Here is a 26,143-nt window from a genome sequence, read left to right as displayed (position 1 = left end):
TCGAACTAAAAAAGGTACTACAAGTTACCAAAAAAAGAAGAAGATAATAATTAAAAAAACAACAATTCTTGACCCATAAAGGCATCGGGAGTTGTTATTCACTCTCGACGCATCTATAGGCGTCAAGAGAGAGGGTTCTCTTGACATCAAGAGATGTCCATGACCTCCCAACGTGTTTCGGCCTACCTCGATCTCGATGAGGATTTATGCATTGAGAGATCCTTTCCCGACACTCTTTCGTACATCTCCGACGATTTTTTGTGTCGGAAGATCCCATTTTCTTGTAGTGAAACAAGAAATGAGAATGTTATCAAACATGTCTTATATTGTAAATTATGTTGTTGGTTATTGAAATTAGTTTGGTTTTTTTATTCTTTGAATTTGGATGATTTAGGGGTGAAAAAATAAAGGTTAAAATCTTATTTTGGTTTTTAAACTTTGTATCATGTTCTATTTTGGTCGCCAAACTTTTAAAAACATTTATTTTAGTACTCATACTTTTGAAAAAAGCTTACTTTGATCCATACTGTTAGATTTCCGTTAACTCTTTAACGGAATGATGATGTAGCTTCTATATTTGAATGGTTAGACTTTACGTTATTGATCATGTTAATTAAATTGATAAATAACCTAGAAATCTTCCTAATTTATTCTATAAATATTTTATGCCAACAAAGAAACATAATCAACACGTTTGAATCAAATAAGTTCAAATTAAAAACTATTTTTGTTCCTTTTTCCTCCAAAACTCAAATCTTTCACATCCATTCCCCACCCTTTTACTTATTTATTTAGTTTTTCAAATTGAAATCTTGAAGCAAATGAAAACAATATTGAGTAGAATAAAAAAAGATAAAATAAAACTGACATATTGGTTGTTAATATCTATGACAAGGTAAAATAAACAAGAAAGTAAAATAAGTATAACACATGTATAAAATAAACTCTACAAAATTGCAAAAAAATATTCCTACGAGGAATCACAATCCCCCACCCCCTCCCCCCTCCCCCCTCCCCCCTCCCCCTCCCCCAAGTAAATAAATAGAAGAAAGATTATTTTTGTATGTATAGATGAATTGCAGCATATGAGTTGAGAAAGTGAAGTAGAATGACAATGTGACAAAATCGTGATGATTAAAATCTTGAAGACAATTACTTTTTGAGTTTTTCCGATAAAACATTAATTTACCATCTAGTCTTTAGCTTAGTCATCTAAATATAGAAGCCACTTTAACATTCTTGCAGAGAGAGAGTTACCGAAATCTTAACATGGACTAAAATATGTACTTTTTAGAAGCTCATGGACTAACACACACATTTTTTAAATTTCATGGACCAAAAAAGAACATGAAACAAAATTTAGGGACCAAAATAGAATATAAACAAAAAAAATAAAGTATATCTTAACACATAATACAAATGTTAAACACTATAAAACAGATTAGTGTTTGACAAACAAAATAACTAAATATCAAGCAATAACAATAAAGATGGTGAAAATACAAGTATTGGCAATATTATCTTTGAGAGTCGCATTTTGATTTGGAGGTTTTGTAAAAGGATTGTTTTGAAGAGTAGGCGTGTTGAAAGTTCTCGTTGAAGCTAGGAGACTCGATGAAGAAGTACGTATTTAAACTCTGTAATGCGAGGAAGTAGTCATTTTTGTGTTATGCAAGAAAAGAAAGACGAGGGAAAAGAGTTGGGAAAATTCAAAGAAAATGCCTAATCTTGATTAGATAGTTGTTTACGTGTTGGTTTTAAATTAAAGCATGGTTTTGAGTGTTAATAAACCAACACATGTAAAGCTTCAAGTAGGACCTGGCAAACTAAAGAGAGTTTAAGGAATGACTAATTTGACTTAGAATTAGTATATACAAGATTAAAGGATCTGAAGAAAGTGTTGTTACTTTGAAATTTCTAAGAAAAGTACTAAGTGTTGACTTGTGAAGGGGCACTAGGCGAGAAGATAAGGATTTTGGGGATTAGGCATTCGAAAGAAGGAAACTTAGTCTGTGAGTAATTTTCTAAAAGAAACAACAGTGATCTAAAGCATTCCTTCAAAGTCTTGCGTTGTTTGTAAATTACTTAATGCTTGTTGTAATGTTCTTGATGTTTATTAAAAGCTTGTTTATTTGAAAAGGAAGTTTCTAAGCTAAAGTTTCTATGTGATGATTGTATGTGTGTGAGTAAATCATTAGCGTTATTCTTAAACTAGCTATTACGTGCACATAATGAGTCAAGGCAACCATATGGTGGAAAGACCACATGTGGCGGTAAGAAGTTGGCCAATGTGTTGAAAGGAGTGTATTGAGTTAACAGCCTGAGCAACGGAAAGTGAACCGAGAAATTCCCATGGGATGCTGATGATATGAGAAATCATAATAGTCTATGTGTGGGAATGGTTCATGTTCTTGGCGGAAGGAATAAGGAAAGCTAATGTGCTTTAAATTCTATGTTTTTTAATGAGGTGTTGAGAACTTGTTTATGAAAATGTATATACTTGTTGTATGCCCAAAAATGATTTCTAAAACCGCACTCACTAATTATTTGATTTATGTTTTAAGTTTTCCCTTCCCCAAGAATTGAGGCATTAAGACCAAGCTGAGAAAGAAAAAGGCGGAGCAACCGACGTTTAGTTTTGGTTCTGAGAAGGCAGTATCAGATAATGGGAGCTTAAAATCTTTGTTTTAGTTTTTATTTGTGAAGAATTTGTAACATGTACCGTTCACATGTTAAGTTATTAATAAGAGTTTGTGTTATTATCTTGTATTATGAAGTTTGTTGCCTAGCAATTAAGTATCAAGACCAAATTAAGTGTTAAAGGTTAAAAGCTTCAAAGGCTAAGGCTGAGCGTTCTAGTGTTTCGCTCAGAAGGGTCAGGCTTGCTCAAGTCACGCACATTTGTGCACCACAATGTGTTGGTCAAGATGTGTTACGAGGTGGGGTGTGACACTACCAACAACAGGGGAGAGGAGAGGGATTGCATGTTCAATGGAAATAAACTTCACTATATAAAGAGGTTAACAATTACAACGAAAAACTTATTTGATAAACTACCTCTTCACACAATTGACTTTTTTAGTTTCAACTTTAGGTTCTCCACACTTTCAAAATAAATCTTCTCTCAAACCTTGTATATGAGATGAGACCTCCTCAACACAACGTACATGGGGTCCCCATAAAACTTCTCTCAGGCTAAGTATGAGATCCTCTTTATGTTAGATTTACTTTAAATATAATATTATTATTAAGTTCTAAAGAGAGGCAAGTAAAAGAAACGCAATTCTTCAAGAAGATTATTCATAGATCAAGGTATATTGTTCTTTAAGTAAATTTAATTTGTAAAATCATCTGGTTCAAAGATCTTGACACTTATTGTTACATACAATGTTAGAGTTTTATTGTATAATCGTGAAACTAAAATTTACACTTAACGCAATGAGACATAGACTACCTTCCGTATGAGCTTTGTCACCTACAGTGACATAAATAAAACGACCACGCTCTAGCCTAGGCTAGAAGACAATTTATTTTTTTCTTTCAACAAACTCTTAAACCCTTTTTAACACCAGCATACTTCAAATATTTGGGGGGAGTGCGGTGTTTATCAGTTTGCATCTAACACAACATGTTCACAAGAACAGGAAAGTAAACCAGTAATAAATATATGCAATATACATATGTAACATCTAAGCAATAGTCTCCAGCCAGAATCTGCACTACTCAAAACATGTTGCTAACCTAATATACCTAAACTCAAATTTTGTCTCTAACAAAATCAATCAGAAACTCTGCATTATGATTTCTTTTTAAGAAAATGTTAAATTATAAATTTAGTTCAAATTTCATGAACAGTATTCTCTTTCCTGGAAGATCTCTAAAACATTTATAAAATATAGCGAAGTTTCGAATTTGGTGACATTAATAGAAACTTCTATACGTGTCTATCGATAAAATATGAAATTTTTATATATTTAAAAATATTTTAAACAATTTTACTGTTTATACTGTTTTTTTAATGAAAATTTTGAAGTTCGGAAAATTTTGTAGTTTTAGTTCAAACTAACCAAAAGGTTTCTACTTTTATTTAAAGATTATTTATCATAATAAAATTTATCATCTTTGAATTTGTTTTAGATTAAAGAAAAAAAAAGAAGATTATATTTAATTCTAAAAACCAATTAAGAATCTTCTTAATCCCCACGGGAATTGGTTTCCGCGGGAACCGATTCAAGTACAAAGTTATATCTATTAATTCACCTAACGCTCTAATTTTGAAATATATCAAAAGAGTGAGAAGGAGTTAGTGAAAAAGAGAGAAATGAAAGATTATAAAAAACCTAATCCTAAGTTTTTCATAATTCTTTCCCTAAACGTGGAATCCACTCCACTCTCCTATGATCCTGTAGCTAAACGTCCCCAAATTTTGAGTTTGATTTAACTTAGTCCTTAAGTTTCAAAATGCTACTATTTTCTCTCTATTTCTTACATTGACTTTCATCTTTCTTAAATAAAATATTGAATTCTTAGCCAAATTTCAAAAAATAAAAACCAACGTTTCAAAGCTTCTCAATTAGTAGAATATATATATATAGATAGATAGAGAGAGATAATAAAAGAAGAAAATGGGGGGGGGGAAGAAAGTGTTGTTCAATAAATAATAATAATAATTAAAAAAAGAAAGAAAGAAAGAAAGAATAAAAAGAGAAAGAAGTGTGGCATTGAATCTGAGTTTGATATAACAGAAATACCGGACAAATTGAAAACACTCCCAATACAGAGAAGGTTGGAGGAAAATAAAAGAAAAACGAGAGAGAGAGAGAGTTCCAGAGATCACAACAAACCTAAACGTTTGATCTCAACAATGGAAATGCCCACCAAGACCGATAACAGGACCGAACGAAGACGAAGAATCATTAGCAGAGAAATGGATCGAATGGCTCTCATCACCGGCCGTTTACCTAATCTCCCTCCATCCCCACCCCCTTCTCCATCCTCACCTTCCCCTTTTCTTTTCCATCAAACTCACCAACGCGGCCATTCTCACACCGGAATCTCCCCTTCCTTTTTCTCCAAGGACCTCCACAACCACAACAATCCTGATTCCCTTCCTTTTCCCAACGCCCAAGGTATATTCATTCATTCTTCTTCTTCTTCTTCTTCTTCTTCTTCTTCTTCTTCTTCTTCTTCTTTATTCTCATCACATTTCTTTCATTTTCTGATATTTATTCCATTCTTAGGTTTTCATTTCCCCGCCCGCCCCCTTCCTTCAATTTTTATGATTTACAACCTAGGTTTAATTTCATTGATTCGTTTCTTTTTTATGTTTAGTTTTATGCATTGGAGATCCATTCTTTCTCTCTACATTCTCTTGCTCACAAGTCGTGTTGTATATTTGATGATTATCGAGGCATCATGAGATTTCATTAGATGAGCTTCATAAAATGGATGCTAACTATGATTATTAAGATTATATATTTACTTTTTTAAATTATGATAATCCTCCAGCATATAATGGAGATAGGCTCACAATTGGATGAGATTTTCTAGAGAGGACTACGTAAACATAAGTTTGCGCGAGTCCTGTATAAATTGTTATATCCAATCAGTTTACTTTGCTTGACTTAAGAAGAAGAGGCTTCGTATGATCTCAATGTAGTTGGAAAGATCAGGTTATTTTGTTGCAAGTGTGTGCTAATATTCTTAAGGTTTCGGATTGCTAATATTCTTATGTATGTATATTCGAGCATCTCTGAAGTTGGGAAGAACAATAATCTGAGAGATCTTTTGATAATTGTGGAATTTTGAAAAACAAGGTATTAATCATTACTTTCTTATCTTCGATCAAACCGATAACAATGTAATAGCTCTATCTTTGGTTATTGGTTCTTGTTTGAATCTTTTCTAACAATGTGTTGGATTATCATGATTTATAGTTCGTTTTCTTTATCGAGGAAATCGGTAAGATGGTTTGTGTTGGTTAATTTCTTTGACGAGAAAATCTTTTTTTTGATCATAAGTGGTAACAATACGAATGGGGATTATGGATTGATGGCTAAAGATATGTGTTAAGAATTATCTTGCATTATTGGTTATGAAATGAGTTGAATGTTGGTATGTAAATGGGAAAGTGAGAACAATTTATATCACTTAAACTAACATTTTTTTTAAGGAGGAGCCCTGTTTGGACAATATATTATATTGAAACCATACAATCTGTTTGATTTTTAGTTTTATGGGAAAGAGTCCAATTTAGTTTCATTTATTTGCAGGTATTCCCAAGCCTAAAGATGCAAAAGCTACCCCTTTACTGAAGCGTTTGTCCATGAGTGAAGCCCGAGAAGAAAAAATTGCTGCCATTGGATTCCAATTCAACCATAAAAAACTCGACCCCATAGGAGAAGTACACACTGAAACAGTATCAACTCCATCTGCCTCATCAATGGTTCAAAAAATTACCTCCATTGATGACAAGATACTTTTAAAAACACACCCTTCAAAGCCTAAACTCTTCACTTCAAAACGAATAAATGCCTCCATTTTAGCTTCTCAAACCACACGAGTTTTCTGTTCCCTAATCATCGCATCTTTGTCGGTTCTATCGCACGTCAATCACCCGCTTTCCATAATTTGGAACATGGTGAGGTCGGAAAGCGTGGTGGCCTCGAAACCCCTCTACATTCTACTGCTTACCGATGCAACGATCGTTTTGGCGAGAATGTTGGCTGAAAGACAGAAAGACGGTGGAGTGGCAGAGGAAGAAATCGAGAAAATGAAGGAAGATGGACGTAATTGGGACTCAGCTGTGAAAGTCTTGGAGAGAGGTTTGGTCTTTTATCAAGCTTTTCGTGCGATTTTCATTGATTTTAGTGTTTATGCAGTGGTTGTTATTTGTGGCATCTGTTTGCTGTAGCTTTAATTTATTGTCTTTTGGTTTTGATATAGTACGTGATTGAACCATCTTCAGTTCTTTGGAGCTTGGAAGATGAAGCCCATTTTGAATGATCTATTTAATTTGTTTGTTTTGATTATGCTTAATTTCTTTCTTTGGAAGAAAGGTACATAACATAACTATATATACATATTTTAAAAGCACCATTTTGGTGTGCCTGCCTATGCCCAATCTTAGTTGTTGTTAATTATTATTTGAAATGTTAAAAGCTTTGGATCTATTTGGATTGCTTATTGTTACTTGTTAGGAATAAAACACTCCGTATGTTTGGTTTGATCACTTGTTATTTCTAAGTGTTTTGTACACATTACACTAGCTAATTTGGTTTGCTATATACCATTCAAAATGTTTCCAAAAATGTCAAATGGACAACTAATAGATGAGATGAACTATTAACTTCAATTTTGCTTTTAAAACACTATAACCAATGGTGAGGTGGGGGTGATTTATTCTCGGCAAAGGCAGTCGGAGTTATCACTAATGATAGTTTTCGAGAGCAACAACTATCAATAAGTGTGGTGTAAAGATGTTTTGTTCACCTTTTCATATATCATAAAATTTGGGAACAATTTCCAATTAAGTACTCACAAACACACTTTTTTCAAACTAACTTATATCTCAAATTATTTTGGTTAAGTGTCATTTTGAGTTATTGTCAAACACTACAATTTCTATCGAAATTAAACACTTGAAAAGTTTAAACCAAATGTACCATTAAACATTTATGAATATGTTGAAGTAGAAAAGGTCTTTCAATTTAAAAGCCTATACTAAAAAACAAAATCATTTACATTGATTGCATTCTATAGAATGAGTAGAAAATGTTATTTCCATTTTAGAAATGATTTAAAGAACGTCGTCATAATGTAGCGGATAGTTTGACAGTGTTAAATGTGTAACAAAGAGCTCTTTAATTACTTTGTGATGAGCCTTTTTTTTCTTTTGATATTCAATTGGCTCCTCGTCTTTCATGGCTCCTCGTCTAATTGAAAGGGTGTGTTTTAGTCACAGTATACATTATAGATTATACTCCTCAAAAACATCATATGATTAATGTTTTAATTAATTTAAAGAAAATCATATCTTATGTAAACTAATTAATTTATATATCCGACATTCATCCACTCATATGCAATAATTCACATTCCAAAATATTTCCTCACTTTTTTTTATCAATCAACTTAATTTAATAATAAAATAAAACACAAGAATTTAAGGTAATAAAATTTGGTCTGTTTATTTGAATTTGATTCCTAGATTTTAAAATCTATATTTAAATTCTCTCTTTCTGTTTTTTATGTTTATTAATTAATTAATTTTAAAGGATCGAAAAATTTACTTAATTCTTTTAAATTACAAACATTCGTAAAAATTGAACCTAAGATCTTTTTGATCTTTCAAATATATATATATATATATGTTAATGACTATAAACTATTTTTCATTATCAGTACAATTATTTTAAATTAATGAGTAAACATTAAACACAATAGATCTTATAACATAGGTTTCATATTAAAAGCAAAACTCAAAAGCTTAAGAACGAAACTATACCGAAACGTATATATGAACTAATTAAAACGAAACCCTTAAGATCAAATATACGTAAACGTAAACTAGAGTAATGAAAAGTAAGATTAATAAGGCAGTATTTTAATAAATTAATTTATTTTTGTAAAACGTTTTTGTTTTAGTTTATAAAAAAAGAAAATAGAGAGGGAGATAGAAAAAAAGCAAATATAATAATGTATGTTTAATAGAGTGAGGTAAGAAGAAGTGATTGTTCATGCTCTATCTCATTACTTACAAATTAATAAAAACAAAAAAAGGATGGTTCCTCTTCTTAATAAAAACAAACACAATCTGGTGATGTTATAGTTAATTAATTGTGTGTTTCTCAGTACTTTTCTTTATTTTATTCTTCTCTATTTTCATTCTTTTTTACATCATATATTCTCCTTCCCTTTTCACTTCATACAATAATTAATACCTTCCAGCCTATTTCAATTTTTATTAGTACAATTATTTATTTAAGAGTGATTTTGTACATTATTATTCCAAAGGTTTAATTATAAAATCTTCTAAAATTAAAGGATGTCCTTAATCAAATTGAATGTATAAATGTGACCCAACTCCCAAGCCTCAATTATGTTTGATTTCATTTTTGTAAATTTCCCATTGAATATTTCAGCTGTCTTATTTTTGTGGTTGGAGGTTGGGATTGCATTCATTAGATTTTCATCTCTCAAAATATCATATGCACTATATAAACTTTAAAAACAATATTATATCTAATAAAATTATTTTCTCCACTAACATTATAAGTAAATCTATATATCTAACTTTTTTTTTTATTATTAAAATATTTGAAAATGATGTGTTTTTTTTTTTTTTTTTCTAATCTTATTTGTTTGATTGTATTTAAAACCTAACATTTGTATTTTAGTGTAGATTGTCCATTTGAAAGTGAGGAGTAGTAATGGTGAATGGCCCATAAGGCTCCAACTGCAAGCCTTCTTCCTTTCTCAAAGCGCCATTGCTGACTACCATTTTAATCAAATCTTTAAAAATGTGAATCATACCTATCTTTTCAATCTTATAAAAATAGAAATGAAGGCTAATTGATTCTATTTTATTTAACAAAAAAAATATAAAAACTACGTCGATTAAAGTAAAATAAGTCCAACAGACACACATATATACGTATATATAACTATTTATGATGGCGGTTAGTATTAGTCAAAATCGACGTTTGTTTCTACCTAATTTCGTTTATCATTAATAAGATTTGAACATTTCTCACTCCCATTGTATCGTTACATGAATTCGATAGTAAAAACTTAATTTATCCTAATCGTTAATTACTCAATTTGATCCTACAAACAATCAAGCTCATTCTTCAATTTTTTGATTTACATATCATTAATTTGGTACTATTTAAGTGCAATTTTATAATGGTTGATGCAGTGGAAATAATTGAATTCCGTTTCATATAATCTTGATATTGTTATATAGTTGATAATGAATTTGGGTGGTTGTAAAATTTTAGATACAAATTGGCGATTTAAAATTAATATGTGGCAGAGAATGAGACTGAGAATGAGTCTTAAATCTTAATCTAAACAAAAGAAAAGAAAAGAAAAGAAAAGAAAAGCTTAATGGAATAATAATAATAATAATAATAATAATAATAATAATAATAAAAGAGATGAATGTGTTGAGTAAATGAGTTGTATGAAATGGACTTTTTGGCCTCTCAAAGTTCACAATAAGAATGTTCAGCTTGGGACCTTATATTCATTATATCACTATCTAATCTCTGTGATTATAAAACTATTACTTTTCTGAATAATTTTCTATGCCAAACAAAACCCATATTTGATCCATCTTTTCATTTTAAAACTATCTCATAATTAACTTTAACTTTGTTTAAATCTATCTTATTCTGAACAATAATTTATATTTATATTTATAGTGTTGTTTACTTTGATACACTACTAATGGTAAACATAAGATTTGAATCTTTGACTTAAGTTTATATTTTAAAAATATTTTGAACCATTTTATTGTTGGAAGGTTTTCCCAACTTAGTGATAAAGAGCTTTCTCGAGAATAGAAAAAAGGTTATGTACAATCTGACTTTAGCCCTCACGAGTAGCTAAAACAACAGAGTTGGTAAAGGGAAAAGAGAGAGGTGCTAAGAGGACAAAGGACGAGAAATGGCGAAACGAGCAGAGAAAGATCGAGAAATGACATCAGAATCCTCACCAATGGCTCCCATCATCATCATCATCGTAAACCCATCATCAAAATTCTGTAAATAACTCTCTCGATCGTACCCCTGCACCCGCATCTCATGTGCTCTGCATCTCCATAACATTATTATTCTCTTCTTCATCCTTCTCCACACCATTCTCCATCTCCCCATAATCATCATCATCATCATCTTCTTCTTCTTCTTCTTCTTCTTCTTCTTCTTCATCTCCGGCGTCGGCCCCGCCTTGCACCTCAAAACCCCGGCTGCCACATACACACGGCTGCCGGACCACCTCACACAACTCAACTCCATTATGAATATTCGATTGTTTTGGGTTGTGGAGGGAGGAAGGGAGTTTGGAGTTTGGGGGTATTTATAATAACGTTCAATGTGTCAAAAAGTGGGAAGGGTCAATACTCATTTTTCTTTTTTATATTTACAAAAGGGATTCTTTTTTGTGTGTGGTAACCCTAGAAAGAGGGTTCTCTTTTTCTAACTCACATGGGAGAGATGTTTAATGGGTTGCATTTGCTTTGTCTCTTCTTTAGTCAAAATATAATAAATTCTATTCTTTTCAATCACAATAACAATAATAATAATAATAATAATAATAATAATAATAATAATTTATTATTAATCGAGTGCTTAACTTAGTATAGTATGTATTAGTGATCAAAAAGTGATTAATATTTTGGACCATTTTGATTGGCTTCAAGACCATGACAATCTAGTCGAGTTTCTAGTTGTTATGTGGCAGATCGAGAGGAGTGGAAAATTTATGGAATACATACATAATGGTAGATAATGATAAGTAAATTTTAAATTGATACAATCGCAAAAAATTAAAGTCTAAAGCAATCTAATTATTAGTTAAGGTTTTAATTTAGATATTTTTCTCTTATTTTTATTTATTTGGTCCTCATACTTTTAATATTTAAATCTTTATTTGTTTTTTAATCCCTCTTTTTCAAATAACCACATAATGTTAACTACCTACACAACCATTCAATTATAATTTATATTCTAAATGCTGCAGTTTCCCCTTTTTCCAGGGCTCCTTTTTTGGTTATTGAAAGTAGCCCACAACAGTGCCAAACATGTAAAATTATAATTTCAGTTTAATACTGAGAAAATAAACATTAAAAAGATTATAGTGTGATTGTCTACACTGCTATAAATCATGATGTTTCATATCCATAGTAGATCAAACTTATACACGAAAGAATATATTACTTCATCATACCATTTCAACCCGAAAGAATTGAAACGGGGCAAAGTAGGTGGCTATTCATTAGTTTCTGGGTGATGGTCAGCCAAAACATAATAAAACAAACAAAGCTAATGGAAGAGTTCCAAAGCTTTGTGAAGATTCCATAAGATTTGTTTTAATGTTAAATAAATAACGCAGAAGAAATTATACAAAACTTACAAGGAAAGTCTCTTGCTGGGCCATTGCTTCCAATCCATTATTAGACTTGACAAATCAGCCTCAAGTTCTTGTACATCTCCGAACCCGCGGAAGAAAATTCTGACAATGCCCTGAAGAGTTCTGGCAATTGATTTTTAAGACTCACCAGTGATTTCTCCCTCACATGAAGACATTGCTTCGCATGAGTTTCCTTCTCCTCCTCCAATTTCTTCTTCAACGACTCTACCACAACAAACCTCTCCGTAACTGCGGCGTCCTGTGAGTTTTCTTCAGACTTCTCGGGGTCCAACTCATCTGGCATTCTCCGCTGCTGGTATTTGTAATGCCAGTCATCAAATTGTCTCTGCTTTCGCACGAGCTCTTTCTCGGTCTCATCACATCTTAACTTCAGTTTCATCTCTTCTTCCTGCTGCAGCATAATAGTACTGATCACAGCACTGAAACTAGATATTGCTGTTCTAAGATGCTCGTCTGGGAGTTTTTCGAGTTGATCGTGCCAAGCGATGAGGAGTCTCTGAATGGGTGGATTTTGAGCTCTTGGTGGAGAAGAAACCTTCTCTTTCAAGCTACTCTCTATAGGAATTAGATTTAGTTTCAACCAACTGTTTAATGCTTTGATGTAGTCTTTTTGACGGTATGCTAGCTTCTCAAACTGTGAATGCCATTCTCTGACAACATTGCAAAGCTGCACCGTACGCTCGTGGTGATGCACACTAGTTTCTTTTGGCGATTGAGAGAGATCCAGATATCTCAATGCATTCACAATTTTCAATTGCTCTTCATGGTGCATTCGCATTGTGTCCCACATCAACATCATCCTGCAATACATTAAAAAACATTTGTGTTGGCAACGTATTAGCTTTTGCGATAGTAGATAGCTTAGGTAAGAACAAGTGTAGTGAGATTTAGGAATCAATAAAATTGGATATCCGTTATATCAAGTTAACCAAAATCTACTTAGGACCCACCACGAGAACAAAGTCAGTCTACTACAACAAACATAGGTTTACCACATTGTTCACCAAAACCTGTCAAGTATTCCATTAAGATGAGCCTTAATTTTCACCAATGCTCCAATATCTCTATCACCAATACTCAACCATATCTGATATTAAAATCATTTTAAAAGTCATATGCAATAAGCTCAGAAAAATTTCTAACACTACAATAGTACCTACTACTCTCCTTCATAAGTTGACACATCATCAAATGATTATTAATTTATAACTAGTACTACAAAATTTTCCAATAAGCTCAAGCTGAACATACTCTACAAGAAAAAGGAGACGGGCACCATTTCTTAGGCAACAATGGACCAATGGTGTACTGGTCAAAGCTTAGCTGAACATGCCAAGGCTTCGGCAATGGGTCTCACAGATAAAGCCAAATTCCATACTTTCACTTTTCAGAGAACTGCCTCAAGCCAGAGTTTTGTCAGAACTTAATATACTTATGCATTGCAGACTAAAGAAGTCCTTGCATCTATTCAAAAAGGACAGTATATAGCACAAAGCAACTATATTTTGTAGTGTCCCTATCTACATCAACATAAGAATTAACTGAACCATTAGAAAGATTTTTTGCTTAATTGTTGACAAAATAGTAAGAAGGCAAGTGAAATTGAGATCAAGTAATTTTTTCATCCCATAGAAAGATTAGAAAGATTAGAAAAATTAACTGAACCAATAGAAAGATTTTCTTATAAACTCTGCGCATGCTCCAAAGCTTATGTTTTGGAGACAAAAAGGGTTTTTCTTATTAAGTCAGAACACAGCATCTCTGGATTTTTGTTACTAAGTTAAAATGCAAATGTTAAAAGGAAGGTATGGGGATTTAGACATGCGACTAGTTCTAACCTCATACCACTTACCCACGAACAGATATAAAGAAAATACAACTTACCCATGAACAAGCTGTACGAGTTTTGGGTATAACTGTTCGTCTCGCAAACGATTAATCTCCGAGACAGTTGAGTCCAATGATTGCATATCAACAATGTATCTCGTATGCAGGTGACTCACGGCTGCTTTAGCTTTCTCTAATGCTTCTGGATTAGAACCTCGTTTCTTCAGCCTGTTCAATGAAGCGACCTTTCTTTGGTACTCAAATTTCATAATCTCACCTGCCTATTGAAAAATAATGATCACAATAGAAGTCAGTAAAGTTCTTTCCCTTTTAGCATCACAATGAAGATGAGCTCCCATCATAGACAGTAAACCCAAATGAAAACAATATCCATTGACAATAAAACGTAATTAATTGAGAGCAAAATCACAATTTCCCATGGCTATTGGCTATTACACAATTTCTTCAAAAGAAAATTGCCATACAAGTAGGAATAACAATAAGAAAGATGACACTTGAATGTACCTTCACTTCATCATATAACTTCTTTTCCCATGCCAGTAGTTTATCTAGCACAGTGGCATGAGTTTCCTGATCTTCTGCATAAAAATCATCTCTTCCATTATCCATATTCGAAAGTCCTGTAAATGACCGATTCCATGTAATAACACGCATGACTCTAGCAGAATGATCGATGTGCCCTGATAGGAAAACAGCAAAAGTCACCCAGTTGTTCAGTAATCTGAACAATAAATACAAATAAAGCCCCACAATATCTCAAAGGGAACCTATATGAGGCCGGAGAATGATGGGTCTTGTTCAAACAGAATACAAAATACACAAGCACTTCGAGAGGCAGTCTTTCCATTTCTAGCTCCACAGCACAAGAAACACTTCCCTCCCCTATAAAATCACCACTAAACTTAAAAGCTTACATGATGGATTCCGGTCAATTTAATTATACCAGTAGGAAAACCACGTTACATAGGTTATTATACTAAATCACACTAAATCCAAATTTTAGTTAGCTACATACTTTCAACTCAAAAACTCCAACATAAGCAACTTCACCCCCACAAGCTTCGCTTGCCTTCCTCCAAGCACACATAAAGTGAAGCAGGGGTCATATATTCTTAGAATCGAAAGCAATATCTCGCACCACAAGCTGGACAGAGATTTAGACAGAAAAAAAGGACCCAAATAGCTTTCATGCGATAAACATCATGTTACAAAGCTATTCTACTAGAGGCCTTCAACAAGCTTGAATGATAAAACAAGAGATTCTAGTACCTCGGCCGTCAGCAAAATTGGAGTGATAATGCAGTCGAGTAGCCTCAAGCATCTTGGATACTTCATGGGCACTCTCAGAAGCCTTGAGAAAATGATCATCAAGATTCACAAATATCTGCAACAAGTTAAATTTAGCATCATTCATCCTTCTGCCGTCCATGGAATTCACTCCCCCCACCTTCTTCAAGCTCTTTGATGTTATGGCTGATGATTCTGCCACAGCAGGCGGCGGCGGTGGCTCCACTGCCTCAGCTTGGTTGCTCTCTCCTCTTTGATTCTCCATTTCATCATTGTCCTCCCTTTCAGGACTTTTATCAAACTGGTTGCGCTCAATCTCCTCCTCAGCCTCACTCAAACTCGGACCAGGCATATTGTCTAGACCAAAAAAGTAATCATAAGTTGAATCCTGTTGCTGTGCCCGTGGCAGTGGCCGGTTCACATTTGGCGGTGGCGTGTTAGACGGTGGCGGCGGCACTGGCGGCGGCGGACCCTCTAACTCATCATCAAGCTCCTTGTTCCCAATTCGGCTACTCCCACCACCACCGCTACCTTTTTTGCTTCTCCTCCTCCTCAACGAACCGATAGAGCCCTCGTTATCAGATTCATTCTCATCCTCCTCCTCGATAATGGGACCAACCGGCTTCAGATCGGACTTGAGAATGTTCATCTCCGGCATGCTAGCAGCCCTATGAAGAGGAGAAGGGAAATCCGGAATAGGCGGCGGTGGCGGCACTAGAGGTTCATAAGACGATGCAACAGAATCAATGTTCGGATTCGATTGAGCAGACCCATTAAGCAATTGAGGATTCTGAACTTCTCCATGGGCGTAATCACTCAAAGAAGCTCCAGTATTCTTCAAAGACATAACATAAGCGGAATGAGCAGCTGCAAAAGCATTACGCGCTGCCACTGCATCTTTCATATGAATCTTCCGATCTTTACAACGCGCAATGGCTTCTTCATTCTCGATCTTCGACTGGGAACAACCCATCTGAGCTCCACAGCAAGAACTAACGCCGGTAGGGCGATAAATCAGAAATGGGACATGAAACCCAGAAATTGTAGCTAGAGAAATCGAAAGAATCTAAGAGAACAAAGCCGCTCACTCATCAGGAGGAACATTACAGTGAAATCAAAGAGGAGGAGGACAAAGGGGGGGATTTAGTGAAAAGGGGGAAAGGGAAGATGCTTTGTCGCCGGAAAAAATGGCGGAGAGAGGATTTTGCGGTGGAATAAAAGTGGGTTTTGGGAGTGTGTAATGAAAGTGATAACATATGGCTAATTTGACGCGATTGTTCATTGGTGGCCCCGATTTTCAACGTTCCATGCAGCTTTTCGAAGGATTTTTGCTGTAAAATTGTTTTTCTTTTGTGTTTTAACTAAATTTAAAATTAACGTATATTGTTGTTGTCTTGTCGTCGTGTGTGTATAGTATAGATTTTTCTTTTTCTTTGGAATGGATGCTCTGTTTAGTGGGCATCACTTCCATCGCCATTAAAGCTTCTACTTTTAAGATCGTCTCGTGCTTTGAGATTCTAAATTATTGCAATTCTTGTACGAATTAATCAATAAATTTCGCGATTAAATTGAAATTTGACCCACTTTTTCGATATCAGGTCTTCTAGTTCTACCCCTTTATTTTACTAACTCATCGATTCATATTCTCCCTTTTACTCCCATTTTCGCTCTCCCTCTTATTTTTGCTCATTCTTTTTACTTCTGATCACGTTTTTATTCACTTTATTGCTCTTGTTTTCCACACTAAAAATCTCTATTCATTGTCATTAGTTGTCGTCGTTGTTGCCGAAGATACCATATCAGGAAAGAAGAAAACGGGTAAGAATTTTTGGGAGATAATCAATACTATCTGATAACAGTCAATAGGGAGAATCTTCTACTGCTTATTTTGCCTTTTTTTCTTTCTTAGTTTGATTTTTTTATTATAAATGAAAAAAAAAAATTTGCAAAATATAGTAAAAGTTTTAAATAGATTAAATAATTTTTTTAAAATAGTTTCAAATATTTCTTGTTTTCTAAAATGTAACTTATTGTGATTGTCCTTTTAATTTCATTGATTTTTGTAATTAATATGGGTTCTTTTAATAATTGTACATCTACATTTACCCCTCTATCAACCGGACATTATGTTTTCCCGTCACATTGACTCATGTTCACACTCCCAATTTTCTTTGTAAGATAAGATCCAATATGAGCAATAAAATAAATATATATATCTAGGAGAATTTGGTGTTAAGCTCGAGGTATATATTTGTTCTTTCGAACCTATGTATAGAGATGCAAGGTCTTTGATGACGCCATCAACTATACATCGAACGACACTCACAAAACTTCCAATATTCTTTAAATGGCTTGTTTTATTATATAATTTCATTATTCACTCTTTCTTTCTTTGCTTTTCTTAATGAAAAAAATATATTTTGTTATATTATTGTTGCTCGTTAATTTCCTTTTATATAATTTTATAAGTAGCGAAGTTCTCGTTGTTCAATCAAAACGCTCTTTGTTATATAGGTCTTTTATATTCTCTAACTAAGATCTAATTGTTCAAGATAGATTTGAATTTAATAAGTGTTATGCATATAAGCTAAAAATATATTTTCTAATCAATTTTTAAGGTGTTGTATCGTAGATTTATTGATTTTGTATTGATTCAATAACAAATTCAATTTCGGTAATTTAATTATAGTATACGATAAAAATGTTTAATTTCTATGAAATGTATAATTTATAAATTTTGAATGGACATTCTACTTTGTAATTAAAATTTTCTTTTATTTTGTCTAAATTTAGATTATATAATTACAAATATTTTACTCTTTTAACAATTTATAATATTTGATGGTCTTAAAAACAAAAGTTTAAATAAGGTGGAGTTCTTACCTAAACAAAAATGTTAAAAACAGTCATAGTCGATTTCAAACTTTAAATTATAACTTTTACACTTTTATAAATAATTATGCACTTTTTTTTTTCTTTTTTACTTTTTTTTAACTACAATTGCCCTATTTAATAATTGGTTACAAGATTATATGTTGTAATTTCTAAAAGCAAATAGTTTTTTTTCAGAATAATTAAAATTGGAAGGATAATAAAGGTATCTTTTTGAACGAATTATTACAAAATTTTATGCAAACAAACAATATTTCAGTTTAAATTAAACTTTAAATTTTAAAGGATGACAAATTTTAACAAAACACCGAACTATTTAGTATAACAACTTTTTATTTTTCTTCTTTCCTTTTTTTTCTGCAATTTATTTATATCATTTTTATTATTTTTCAATTCGTTTAATTTTTTCATCGTTTTTCTTCTTTTCCTTTTTTTTTTGCTTTTCCATCGTCTTTCTACTTTTACTTTTCCTTTTTTCGCTGCGATTTCTTTTCATCGTCTTTCTTTTTTCGTTTTTTTAGGTCGTGTACAAAAAATAGCAAAATCAAAAAGACCGTTTATAAAGAATCTTGAAAAAAAAATCATTTAGATTGGAGTAGCCAAATGTAAGCTATCGTGTAAAAAAAAAGTCGTGTATAAAGAATATTGAAAAAAAAATCATTTAGATTGGAGTACTAAACAATCGTGTAAAAAAATAAATGATTGTGTATAAAGAATATTGAAAAAAAATTATTTAGATTGGAGTAATCAAATGCAAACGATCGTTTAAAAAAAAGTAAACGATCGTGTAAAAATAATAAAAAAATCGTGTATAAAAATTTTTGAAAAAAAATCATTTGGATTGGAGTAGCCAAATGTAAACGAACGTGTAAAAAAATCTAAACGATCGTGTAGCAAAAGAATTAAAAATCGTGTACCAAATTTTGAAAAAAAAAAATCATTTAGATTTGGGTTCCATCGTATAACCAAATTTAAACGTAACCAAATTAAACGATCGTGTAACAAAACTAAACGATGGAATTGAAAAGATAAATTGTAGTCATATCTAAACAATCGCATATAAATTATAGCCATATTAAACGATCGCGTATAAATTATAACCATATCTAAACGATTGCAAATATATTATGCGCGCGTTATTGTGGTTAACAGAGCATTTTTTGTATTTTACACGATGAGCCTATTGACTTTTTTTTTGTTTTTGGAATTATTTTATAGAGTATAAATATTTTGTCCTTTTTTTATATTTTTTAAAATATCCCGTAATAAAAAGAATAACCACATCTTACAAATCAAATAAAAGAAATAATAAGTTGGTTTAAATTAAAGTAAAACAAAATTATCAAGAAATAAAAAAATAGAAATAATTTTCTTTAAATGAAAGTTTAAAATTAAGAGAACAATGAATGAGGTCTTCTCAAAAATATAAAAAAGTGGCAAAATATTTACGAACAATTCAAAAAACGGAAAAAATCAAGAAGTCCACCGTGTAAAATACCAAAAATTTCCTGTCAATAACGCTCGCGTAATATATTTGCGATCATTTAGATTCGGTTATTGTTTGATATGCGATCGTTTATATATGGCTACAATTTATAAGCGATTGTTTAGATATGACTACAATTTATCTTTTCAATTCCAATTGTTTAATTTTGTTAGACGATCGTTTAGATTTGGGAACTAAATAATTTTTTTTTTAAAATTTGGTACACGATTTTTTTAAATTATTTTGTTACACGATCGTTTAAATTTCTTTACACAATCGTTACTTTTTTTATTTTCCAAATGATTCTTTGTCAAGATTTTTTATACACGACCGTTTAAAAAAGTAAACGATCGTTTATATTTGCCTACTCCAATCTAAATGATTTTTTTTCAAGATTCTTTAAACACAATCTTTTGTTTTTTTACACGATCCTTTGCATTTGGTTACTCCAATCTAAATGATTTTTTTTCAAGATTCTTTATATACGATATTTTGCTATTTTGTTGTACACATCGTTTAGATTTGGTTACCAAATGTAAACGCGTAAAAAAGAAAAAAAAAAGACGATGGAAAGAAATCGCAGCGAAAAAAGAAAAAGAAAAGTAGAATGACGATGGAAAGAATTTGAAGCGAAAAAAAACAAAGAGAAAAAGAAGAAAAACTATAGAAAGATCAAACGACATAAATAAAGAATTGAAAATTAAGAAAGATGATGGAAAGAAATTGCAAAAAAGAAAAGGAGAAAAGAAGGAAGACGAAATGACAGGGGAAAACGGGAAAGACGAAATGACAGGGGAAAACGGGAAAGACGAAATAAAAGGAGGAAGACAACTAGCGAGGAAGAAAAGAAAGATGAAAGGGCAAACTTGAAATATTTAAAAAATGTCTAACCTTGTGGGCTTTGTTACGCAAGCCGTAAATAGTTTATAATTTTGTTAGATTTACGTAAGTTTTCCATAATGAATCATCCAATTCAAAATAATAGAAAAACATAAACAATAGTATGGTTTAAATTTAAATTTTAGAACTAAATGATTAACCTACATCATCCAATATTTTTTAAAATAAGAAAAGAATTATGATGAAAATTTTTTACTCAAAGTGTACAACTTATCTTATATATACTTCATGTTAAATATAATGAAATCTATTTGTTTTTTATATATTTATTTGAGAAATCACGTTTTTTCTTCGATTCAAATTTTAAGAAATTGCATTTTAACAAAAACTCACATTAAAAAGTCTAAGATATTCTTTTATTATTTAAAAACTTATCATTGTAGATTAAAAAAAAATTAGCACATTAATCCACTATTTTTGTGGTTAAAAAAAACCATATTTTATGTAAGCCACAACTAAATCCTTAAATAATCAAATTATATTATATTTCTTGTTAATAAAACATAACTTATGTATATGGTTATGTTTCTCATTTTGGAATTACGAAACTAAACAAACCTTTCACGACGTTTCTCTATAAAATATTTTAATGTTTTTTAACTTTATATAGATTGTATGTGTTGTGAACGTTGCGTTAAACATAAAATTATTTTAAATGAGATAAAATTAAAATTAACATAAATAGTAATCTGACTTTCTATTACGGTCTATTAAATAGAAGGTTATATTTCGTCATATTTAAAAATAGTCGTAACTTTAGAGAAAAAATATCGATTTAAAGAAATTGTCACATGGGGGAGGGGGTTGTGCCCAAACATATATATTTTTTTTTCTAATGAAACTAATATTTGATTTTACAATGATAAAAATACACTTTAACTAAACATGTGCTTTTTAACTTTTGTGGAAGTACTTTTTATGTTACTCTCAAATAAAACAATTTTAAGAGAGAAATACTTTAGGTCATAGTACATGACTTTAATGCATTTTAAGAGAGATTTTACAACAAAAAGGAAGCCAATATTTCTGGCCTAAATCCAATTTTCTAAACCAAAGCTATTTTGAATTGACTAATACTTTTTATTAATACTAATTTTGGAATGCAATAATAGTTGTAGTAATAATAATAATAGTAAATAGATATTGCATTTTAGAAGGGGAAAAAAGTTGAAAAGAAAGTGAGAGAAAAGAATGCTTTCAAAAGTAATAAAAATCAACAACTTTTCAATTTTGCAAAAAATAGTAAAATATGGAGTCTCAAAAGAAAGCAAAAGTTGAATACATTCCTAGTAAACAATAATAAATAATATATATTGGATTAATGTTTGGATTTAGTTCGAACAAGGTTAGAATTTAATTTTCGTTAGCTTTTTGTTAGACAAAGTCTCGTAAATGATTCAAGTCATTTGACAAAATATGATGACTAAATTCAAGTCATTTGACAATATATATATATATATATATAGGAGATTAAATTTTAATTTTCTTCGAATAATAGAAGAATAAATTTTTAATTTTAGTTTGTATAATGTGTTGATACAAAACAAATAGATTGATCGCACATTTGTAGTTTCAGAGGAGAAATCGTAGCAATGCCTATGAGGTAACAATAAATTGAACACCAATATGGTCTACATATACTTTGACATTCAAGTTAGTCTTACGTCAGTGAATAATTTGACATTAGAGAATAGAATAAGATTTGTATCATAACTTTGGCGAGACATTACTCATTGTTTATATAGTCTAGTAGGAGTTGTTCCAAAATTTTTGAACGAAAAAACAACTATTCGAAACTTTGGATAGAATAAACAGAAAATGAGCAATGAAAAAAAAGTAAAAGAATTTGTTTTAAATAATAAAACTTTAAAAAATATCTATAAATATAACAAAATATTACAATATATATATATGATAGGATACAATAAACCAAGATAAACTATTATCTATATCTATAATGATACAGATAGATACATGTAGTAGTTAATATTGATCTATCATGGTCCATCTTAAATAATAGGTATAAAAAAATTTATAAATATTTTAGTTTATTTTATTATATTTAAAAATAAAAAAAAATTAGGTTATTTAAAATTAATAAATATAAGTGGTGAATATATATATTTTTTTTTGTTATGTTCTATAATTGAAATGCAATGGATAAAAATAATAATGTACAGTGCATGGAAAAGTGAAAGTAAAATTTAACTCAAAAGTAGATGAAATTATAATTTTAAATGTACAACTAAATGTGGTGATGTATTCAAACTAACTTGTGATTAATAAAATAGAGAGATAATATTTAAGGAGAGAAAATGTTTTTTTGTATTTGCTTATCATTGATTTTAAAGTTCCAATGTATTATTAAAATAAATGAGAGTTTTATTTTAGGTCTTTTTTTTCAAAAATAGTTTTATAAAAATAGAACCTGCCTACTTTTTTTTTTAATTGCAAAAGTAGTAAATTTAAAAGTAGATAACTATCTGATAACCATCTGATAGTCTTTCGATAGTCATATGATAATCGATAGCCATCATATTAGCCATATTCACAATATGCAAAAAAGATGTGATATGAGCTGTTTTTTTAAATTTTTTTTGTCTATCTTATGTAATTTTCCTTTATTTTAATGAATATTTCAAATCGACATTCTTAAATATAACCGTCTCCTCCAGCATATGCCGTGTCCTCTGCCCAAACCCTGTCGTTCACTTGATTCTCTTCCTTCTATTGACCCATGAGCCGCACCACCTTCCATACGTCGACCCTTCCGTTTGAGCCCACACTCCTTTTGCTTCAGCCGCTTTCCCTTTTCCATACCAACCGTGTCTTCTTCTTTCCGAGCTAATTTGTTTTTAGTATTCTTTGAACAACTTTCGGTAAGTTTTTGAATTTTTTTTTTAAATTTTTGGGGTCGAACATAATTTTAATATTTTTTTGTTCTAATATAATCGAAGTTTTTTCTTGAATGTTGAATTAACTAATTGTAGAGGATTTAGTTTATAGAACTTTTTCGTGGTTGTTGAATTGGTTTGAACCTCATAAATTAATTTGGAAATCTTTTTTAGGTGATAGTCATTCATTTGTAATATTTATTAAATAAAGTTATTGAATTTTTCTAATAAATTAAATCGAGTAGTTTTTTTCTTTTTGTTTTTCCATCAAACACCCGAAAACTTCATTTTTTATAAAGTTGAAAATTTTGAAGTGTTTTACTATGAAAAAAAGAAGCTCTTAAAGCTAAAGAAAAAAAAGAAGAATGAAATGTATATGAAAAGAAAACTAATTCCATTAGAATGAATTAAGTAAATTATTAGATATACATAACAACGACAGTGTTTGGAACCAAAAGAAGAAAGATTGTAACTTAAACCCAACATAAAGAATTTCTTGATTTTCTCATGAAAGTAACCAAAATTAAAGTGGAATAATTTTAACAAAAACAACGAATGAAATAAACAAGAAAATGGAAGAGATGGTTACTGGGATCAAAAAATTCAGGTCGGACTAAACTCAGCAAGTTCAAGCTTCGAGGGAGGAGGCCACCATAATGCAGCAAAGACGTCAAGTACACAAGCGGTTGCGCCGCCATAAGCGTAACTTGGTGCAGCATTGATCGGAACATAAACGTCTGAAACCGAAACCAACAGAGAGAAAAGAAAAAAAGAGGAGAAGATGAGTTATAATGGTAAGTAATATATATATATATATATATATAATAATGTTTGCTGCAGAAATGAAATTATGGTTGAAGTATGGACTGAGAAACCAAAGTGAAGAATAAGGTTAATAACTTAGGAAATGTCGAAGTGGTAATTAAAAATATAAACATATTGTCATATATACATATTCTCAAAATTCTAAACACCAATTATGTTCTGAGATGAGATTGAAGATCATCAATGTGCAACAGACAACAGTAGTATATGATAAAACGTGTCATCGTGTGATGTGATGATAATGACAAAGAAAAACATGAATGGATCTGAGACAATTACACTGAAATATGGTTTTTGCAAATAAGAAAGATGAAAGGTTTGAAGCTCTTTATGTGTAAGAAGTCACTAATTCAGACGATCGACGTTGTTATTTGGAAAAAGATCAAGAAAATTAATGTTTACTTGCCACTCAAGAAATCACAAAATTATCATTTTTCTTTCTTCAAATTTGAACTTTTAGTAAGGAAACTTATCGAATCAAATGTTATGTCCTTCAAAAAAACCTTGACTTCCCACTCAAGAAATCACAAAAAAATATGAGACTCCATCATCCAAAGTTCTTTTTCTTTTTCTTTTTCTTTTTTTTAAATAATAATAAATGATATATCCCTAACAACACAAAAACTTTAATTAAGAAGTTTAAATTATATATATATATATATATATATATATATAAAATCAAATAATACACATATAGTATACAAATAAAATGAGTGTAGAACAGAACTAATATATATAAAAAATTCTATCTTGGAAATAAGTAAAAAAAAAAAAAAAAAAAAAAAAACTCACTATTTATCACTGTCTGACCAATTGATGGAGAAATATGAGAGAAAAATTGGACGACGAAGAGATGAAAAAAATATATATATACATAGAAATCTTCTGTTTTTCTTTTTGGCGTTTGCGTGTTATGTTATGTGTCTTTTAATTGAATTGTCCCCAACGGACTCTAATTTACTAAAAAAAGAAAAGAATATTCAAACCATTCTCAGTTGGAGTTTTTTTAAATATGGAAAAGGAACCAATAATAATTGTTTCAAATTAAGAATAATAATACTAATTCGATCCATTTATAAAATATTAGAAGCTTACTAATTAATAAGGAAAATGAACAAATAATAATGGAATAAAAACGTTCATAAGGAAATTTTTAATAATTATAATGGATAGCACTTAAGCAAATATCACTTTTTAAAAAATTACAAATATAATAAAATATATTATCTTTAGTGTTAATAGATTCATATGGTCTATCAATAATATATTATATTATAAAAAATGTTGCAATGTATGTTAATATTTTTGCTATAATAGTTATATTTGCAACTATTCCATTTTCATATATAAAAAAATAAATTAAAATATTTACAATATATAATAATATATGATTGTTTATGATAGACTAAGAGTTATTCGATATACTAATAATAGTCTATCACAAATAAATTGTAATATTTTGCTACATTTGTCAATTAAAACAATCTACTTTGTTAAAAAAAGTATTTGATTATTTAAAAAAAAAAAATTATAAAATTATAAAGTTAAAATAACATTTCAATTTGTATGATTTTGAAATTTGTTCTAATTTAGTTATTTTACTTTGATTTAGTAAATCATAAGTTTAGTACCTAAAAGTTAATTGATTAAGAAATTCCTACATAATTTGTAAATATATTTCTAAAATTAGAGAGAAAAAGCTAATAAAAAAAATAAAGAGTAATAAAAAAAAATGACTAAATTTATCCATAGACTAAAAATGAGGATTTGAAAGTAATTGAACAAATTTTAGAATATAGGAACCAACCAGACATGTTAACCTATAAACATAATAATGAGTTAGAAAGGCATAATA

The 26,143-nt window shown here is 30.6% G+C and overlaps 2 protein-coding genes across 3 annotated transcripts; one reads left to right on the top strand and one right to left on the bottom strand.

The window, feature by feature from the left end:
* Positions 1-4,633: 4,633 nt before the first annotated feature.
* Positions 4,634-7,172, top strand: LOC103489936 (uncharacterized). 2 transcript variants are annotated; one of them, XM_051084349.1, is made up of 3 exons: positions 4,719-5,129; positions 6,273-6,824; positions 6,946-7,116. In XM_051084349.1, exons 1-3 carry the CDS (start codon positions 4,865-4,867, stop codon positions 6,954-6,956), a joined length of 828 nt encoding a protein of 275 aa, XP_050940306.1. In that variant the 5' UTR covers positions 4,719-4,864; the 3' UTR covers positions 6,957-7,116. The 2 variants fall into 2 exon arrangements, with proteins under 2 accessions (XP_008447503.1, XP_050940306.1); XM_008449281.3 differs by having other exon boundaries at positions 4,634-5,129; positions 6,273-7,172.
* Positions 7,173-11,878: 4,706 nt separating this feature from the next.
* LOC103489935 (protein ALTERED PHOSPHATE STARVATION RESPONSE 1-like) lies at positions 11,879-16,723 on the bottom strand. The gene is made up of 4 exons (XM_008449280.3): positions 15,274-16,723; positions 14,509-14,684; positions 14,041-14,264; positions 11,879-12,956 (listed from the first exon to the last, which is right to left on the bottom strand). Exons 1-4 carry the CDS (start codon positions 16,262-16,264, stop codon positions 12,179-12,181), a joined length of 2,169 nt encoding a protein of 722 aa, XP_008447502.2. The 5' UTR covers positions 16,265-16,723; the 3' UTR covers positions 11,879-12,178.
* Between the last annotated feature and the right edge of the window lie 9,420 nt (positions 16,724-26,143).

The sequence above is a fragment of the Cucumis melo genome, chromosome 4 (assembly GCF_025177605.1).
Source record: "Cucumis melo cultivar AY chromosome 4, USDA_Cmelo_AY_1.0, whole genome shotgun sequence".
Lineage (NCBI taxonomy): Eukaryota > Viridiplantae > Streptophyta > Magnoliopsida > Cucurbitales > Cucurbitaceae > Cucumis > Cucumis melo.
This window is presented reverse-complemented; position numbering and strand designations above follow the sequence as displayed.

What these genes read in the sequence shown, in the direction of transcription:
- LOC103489935 (XM_008449280.3), bottom strand. Translation starts at nt 16,264, where the DNA reads ATGGGTTGTTCCCAGTCGAAGATCGAGAATGAAGAAGCCATTGCGCGT. An exon ending in AGTTATATGATGAAGTGAAG is followed by an intron (nt 14,265 to 14,508) that starts GTACATTCAAGT and finishes ATTTTTCAATAG; the next exon opens with GCAGGTGAGATTATGAAATT. An exon ending in CTCGTACAGCTTGTTCATGG is followed by an intron (nt 12,957 to 14,040) that starts GTAAGTTGTATT and finishes AATGTATTGCAG; the next exon opens with GATGATGTTGATGTGGGACA.
- LOC103489936 (XM_008449281.3), top strand. Translation starts at nt 4,865, where the DNA reads ATGGAAATGCCCACCAAGACCGATAACAGGACCGAACGAAGACGAAGA. An exon ending in TCCTTTTCCCAACGCCCAAG is followed by an intron (nt 5,130 to 6,272) that starts GTATATTCATTC and finishes ATTTATTTGCAG; the next exon opens with GTATTCCCAAGCCTAAAGAT.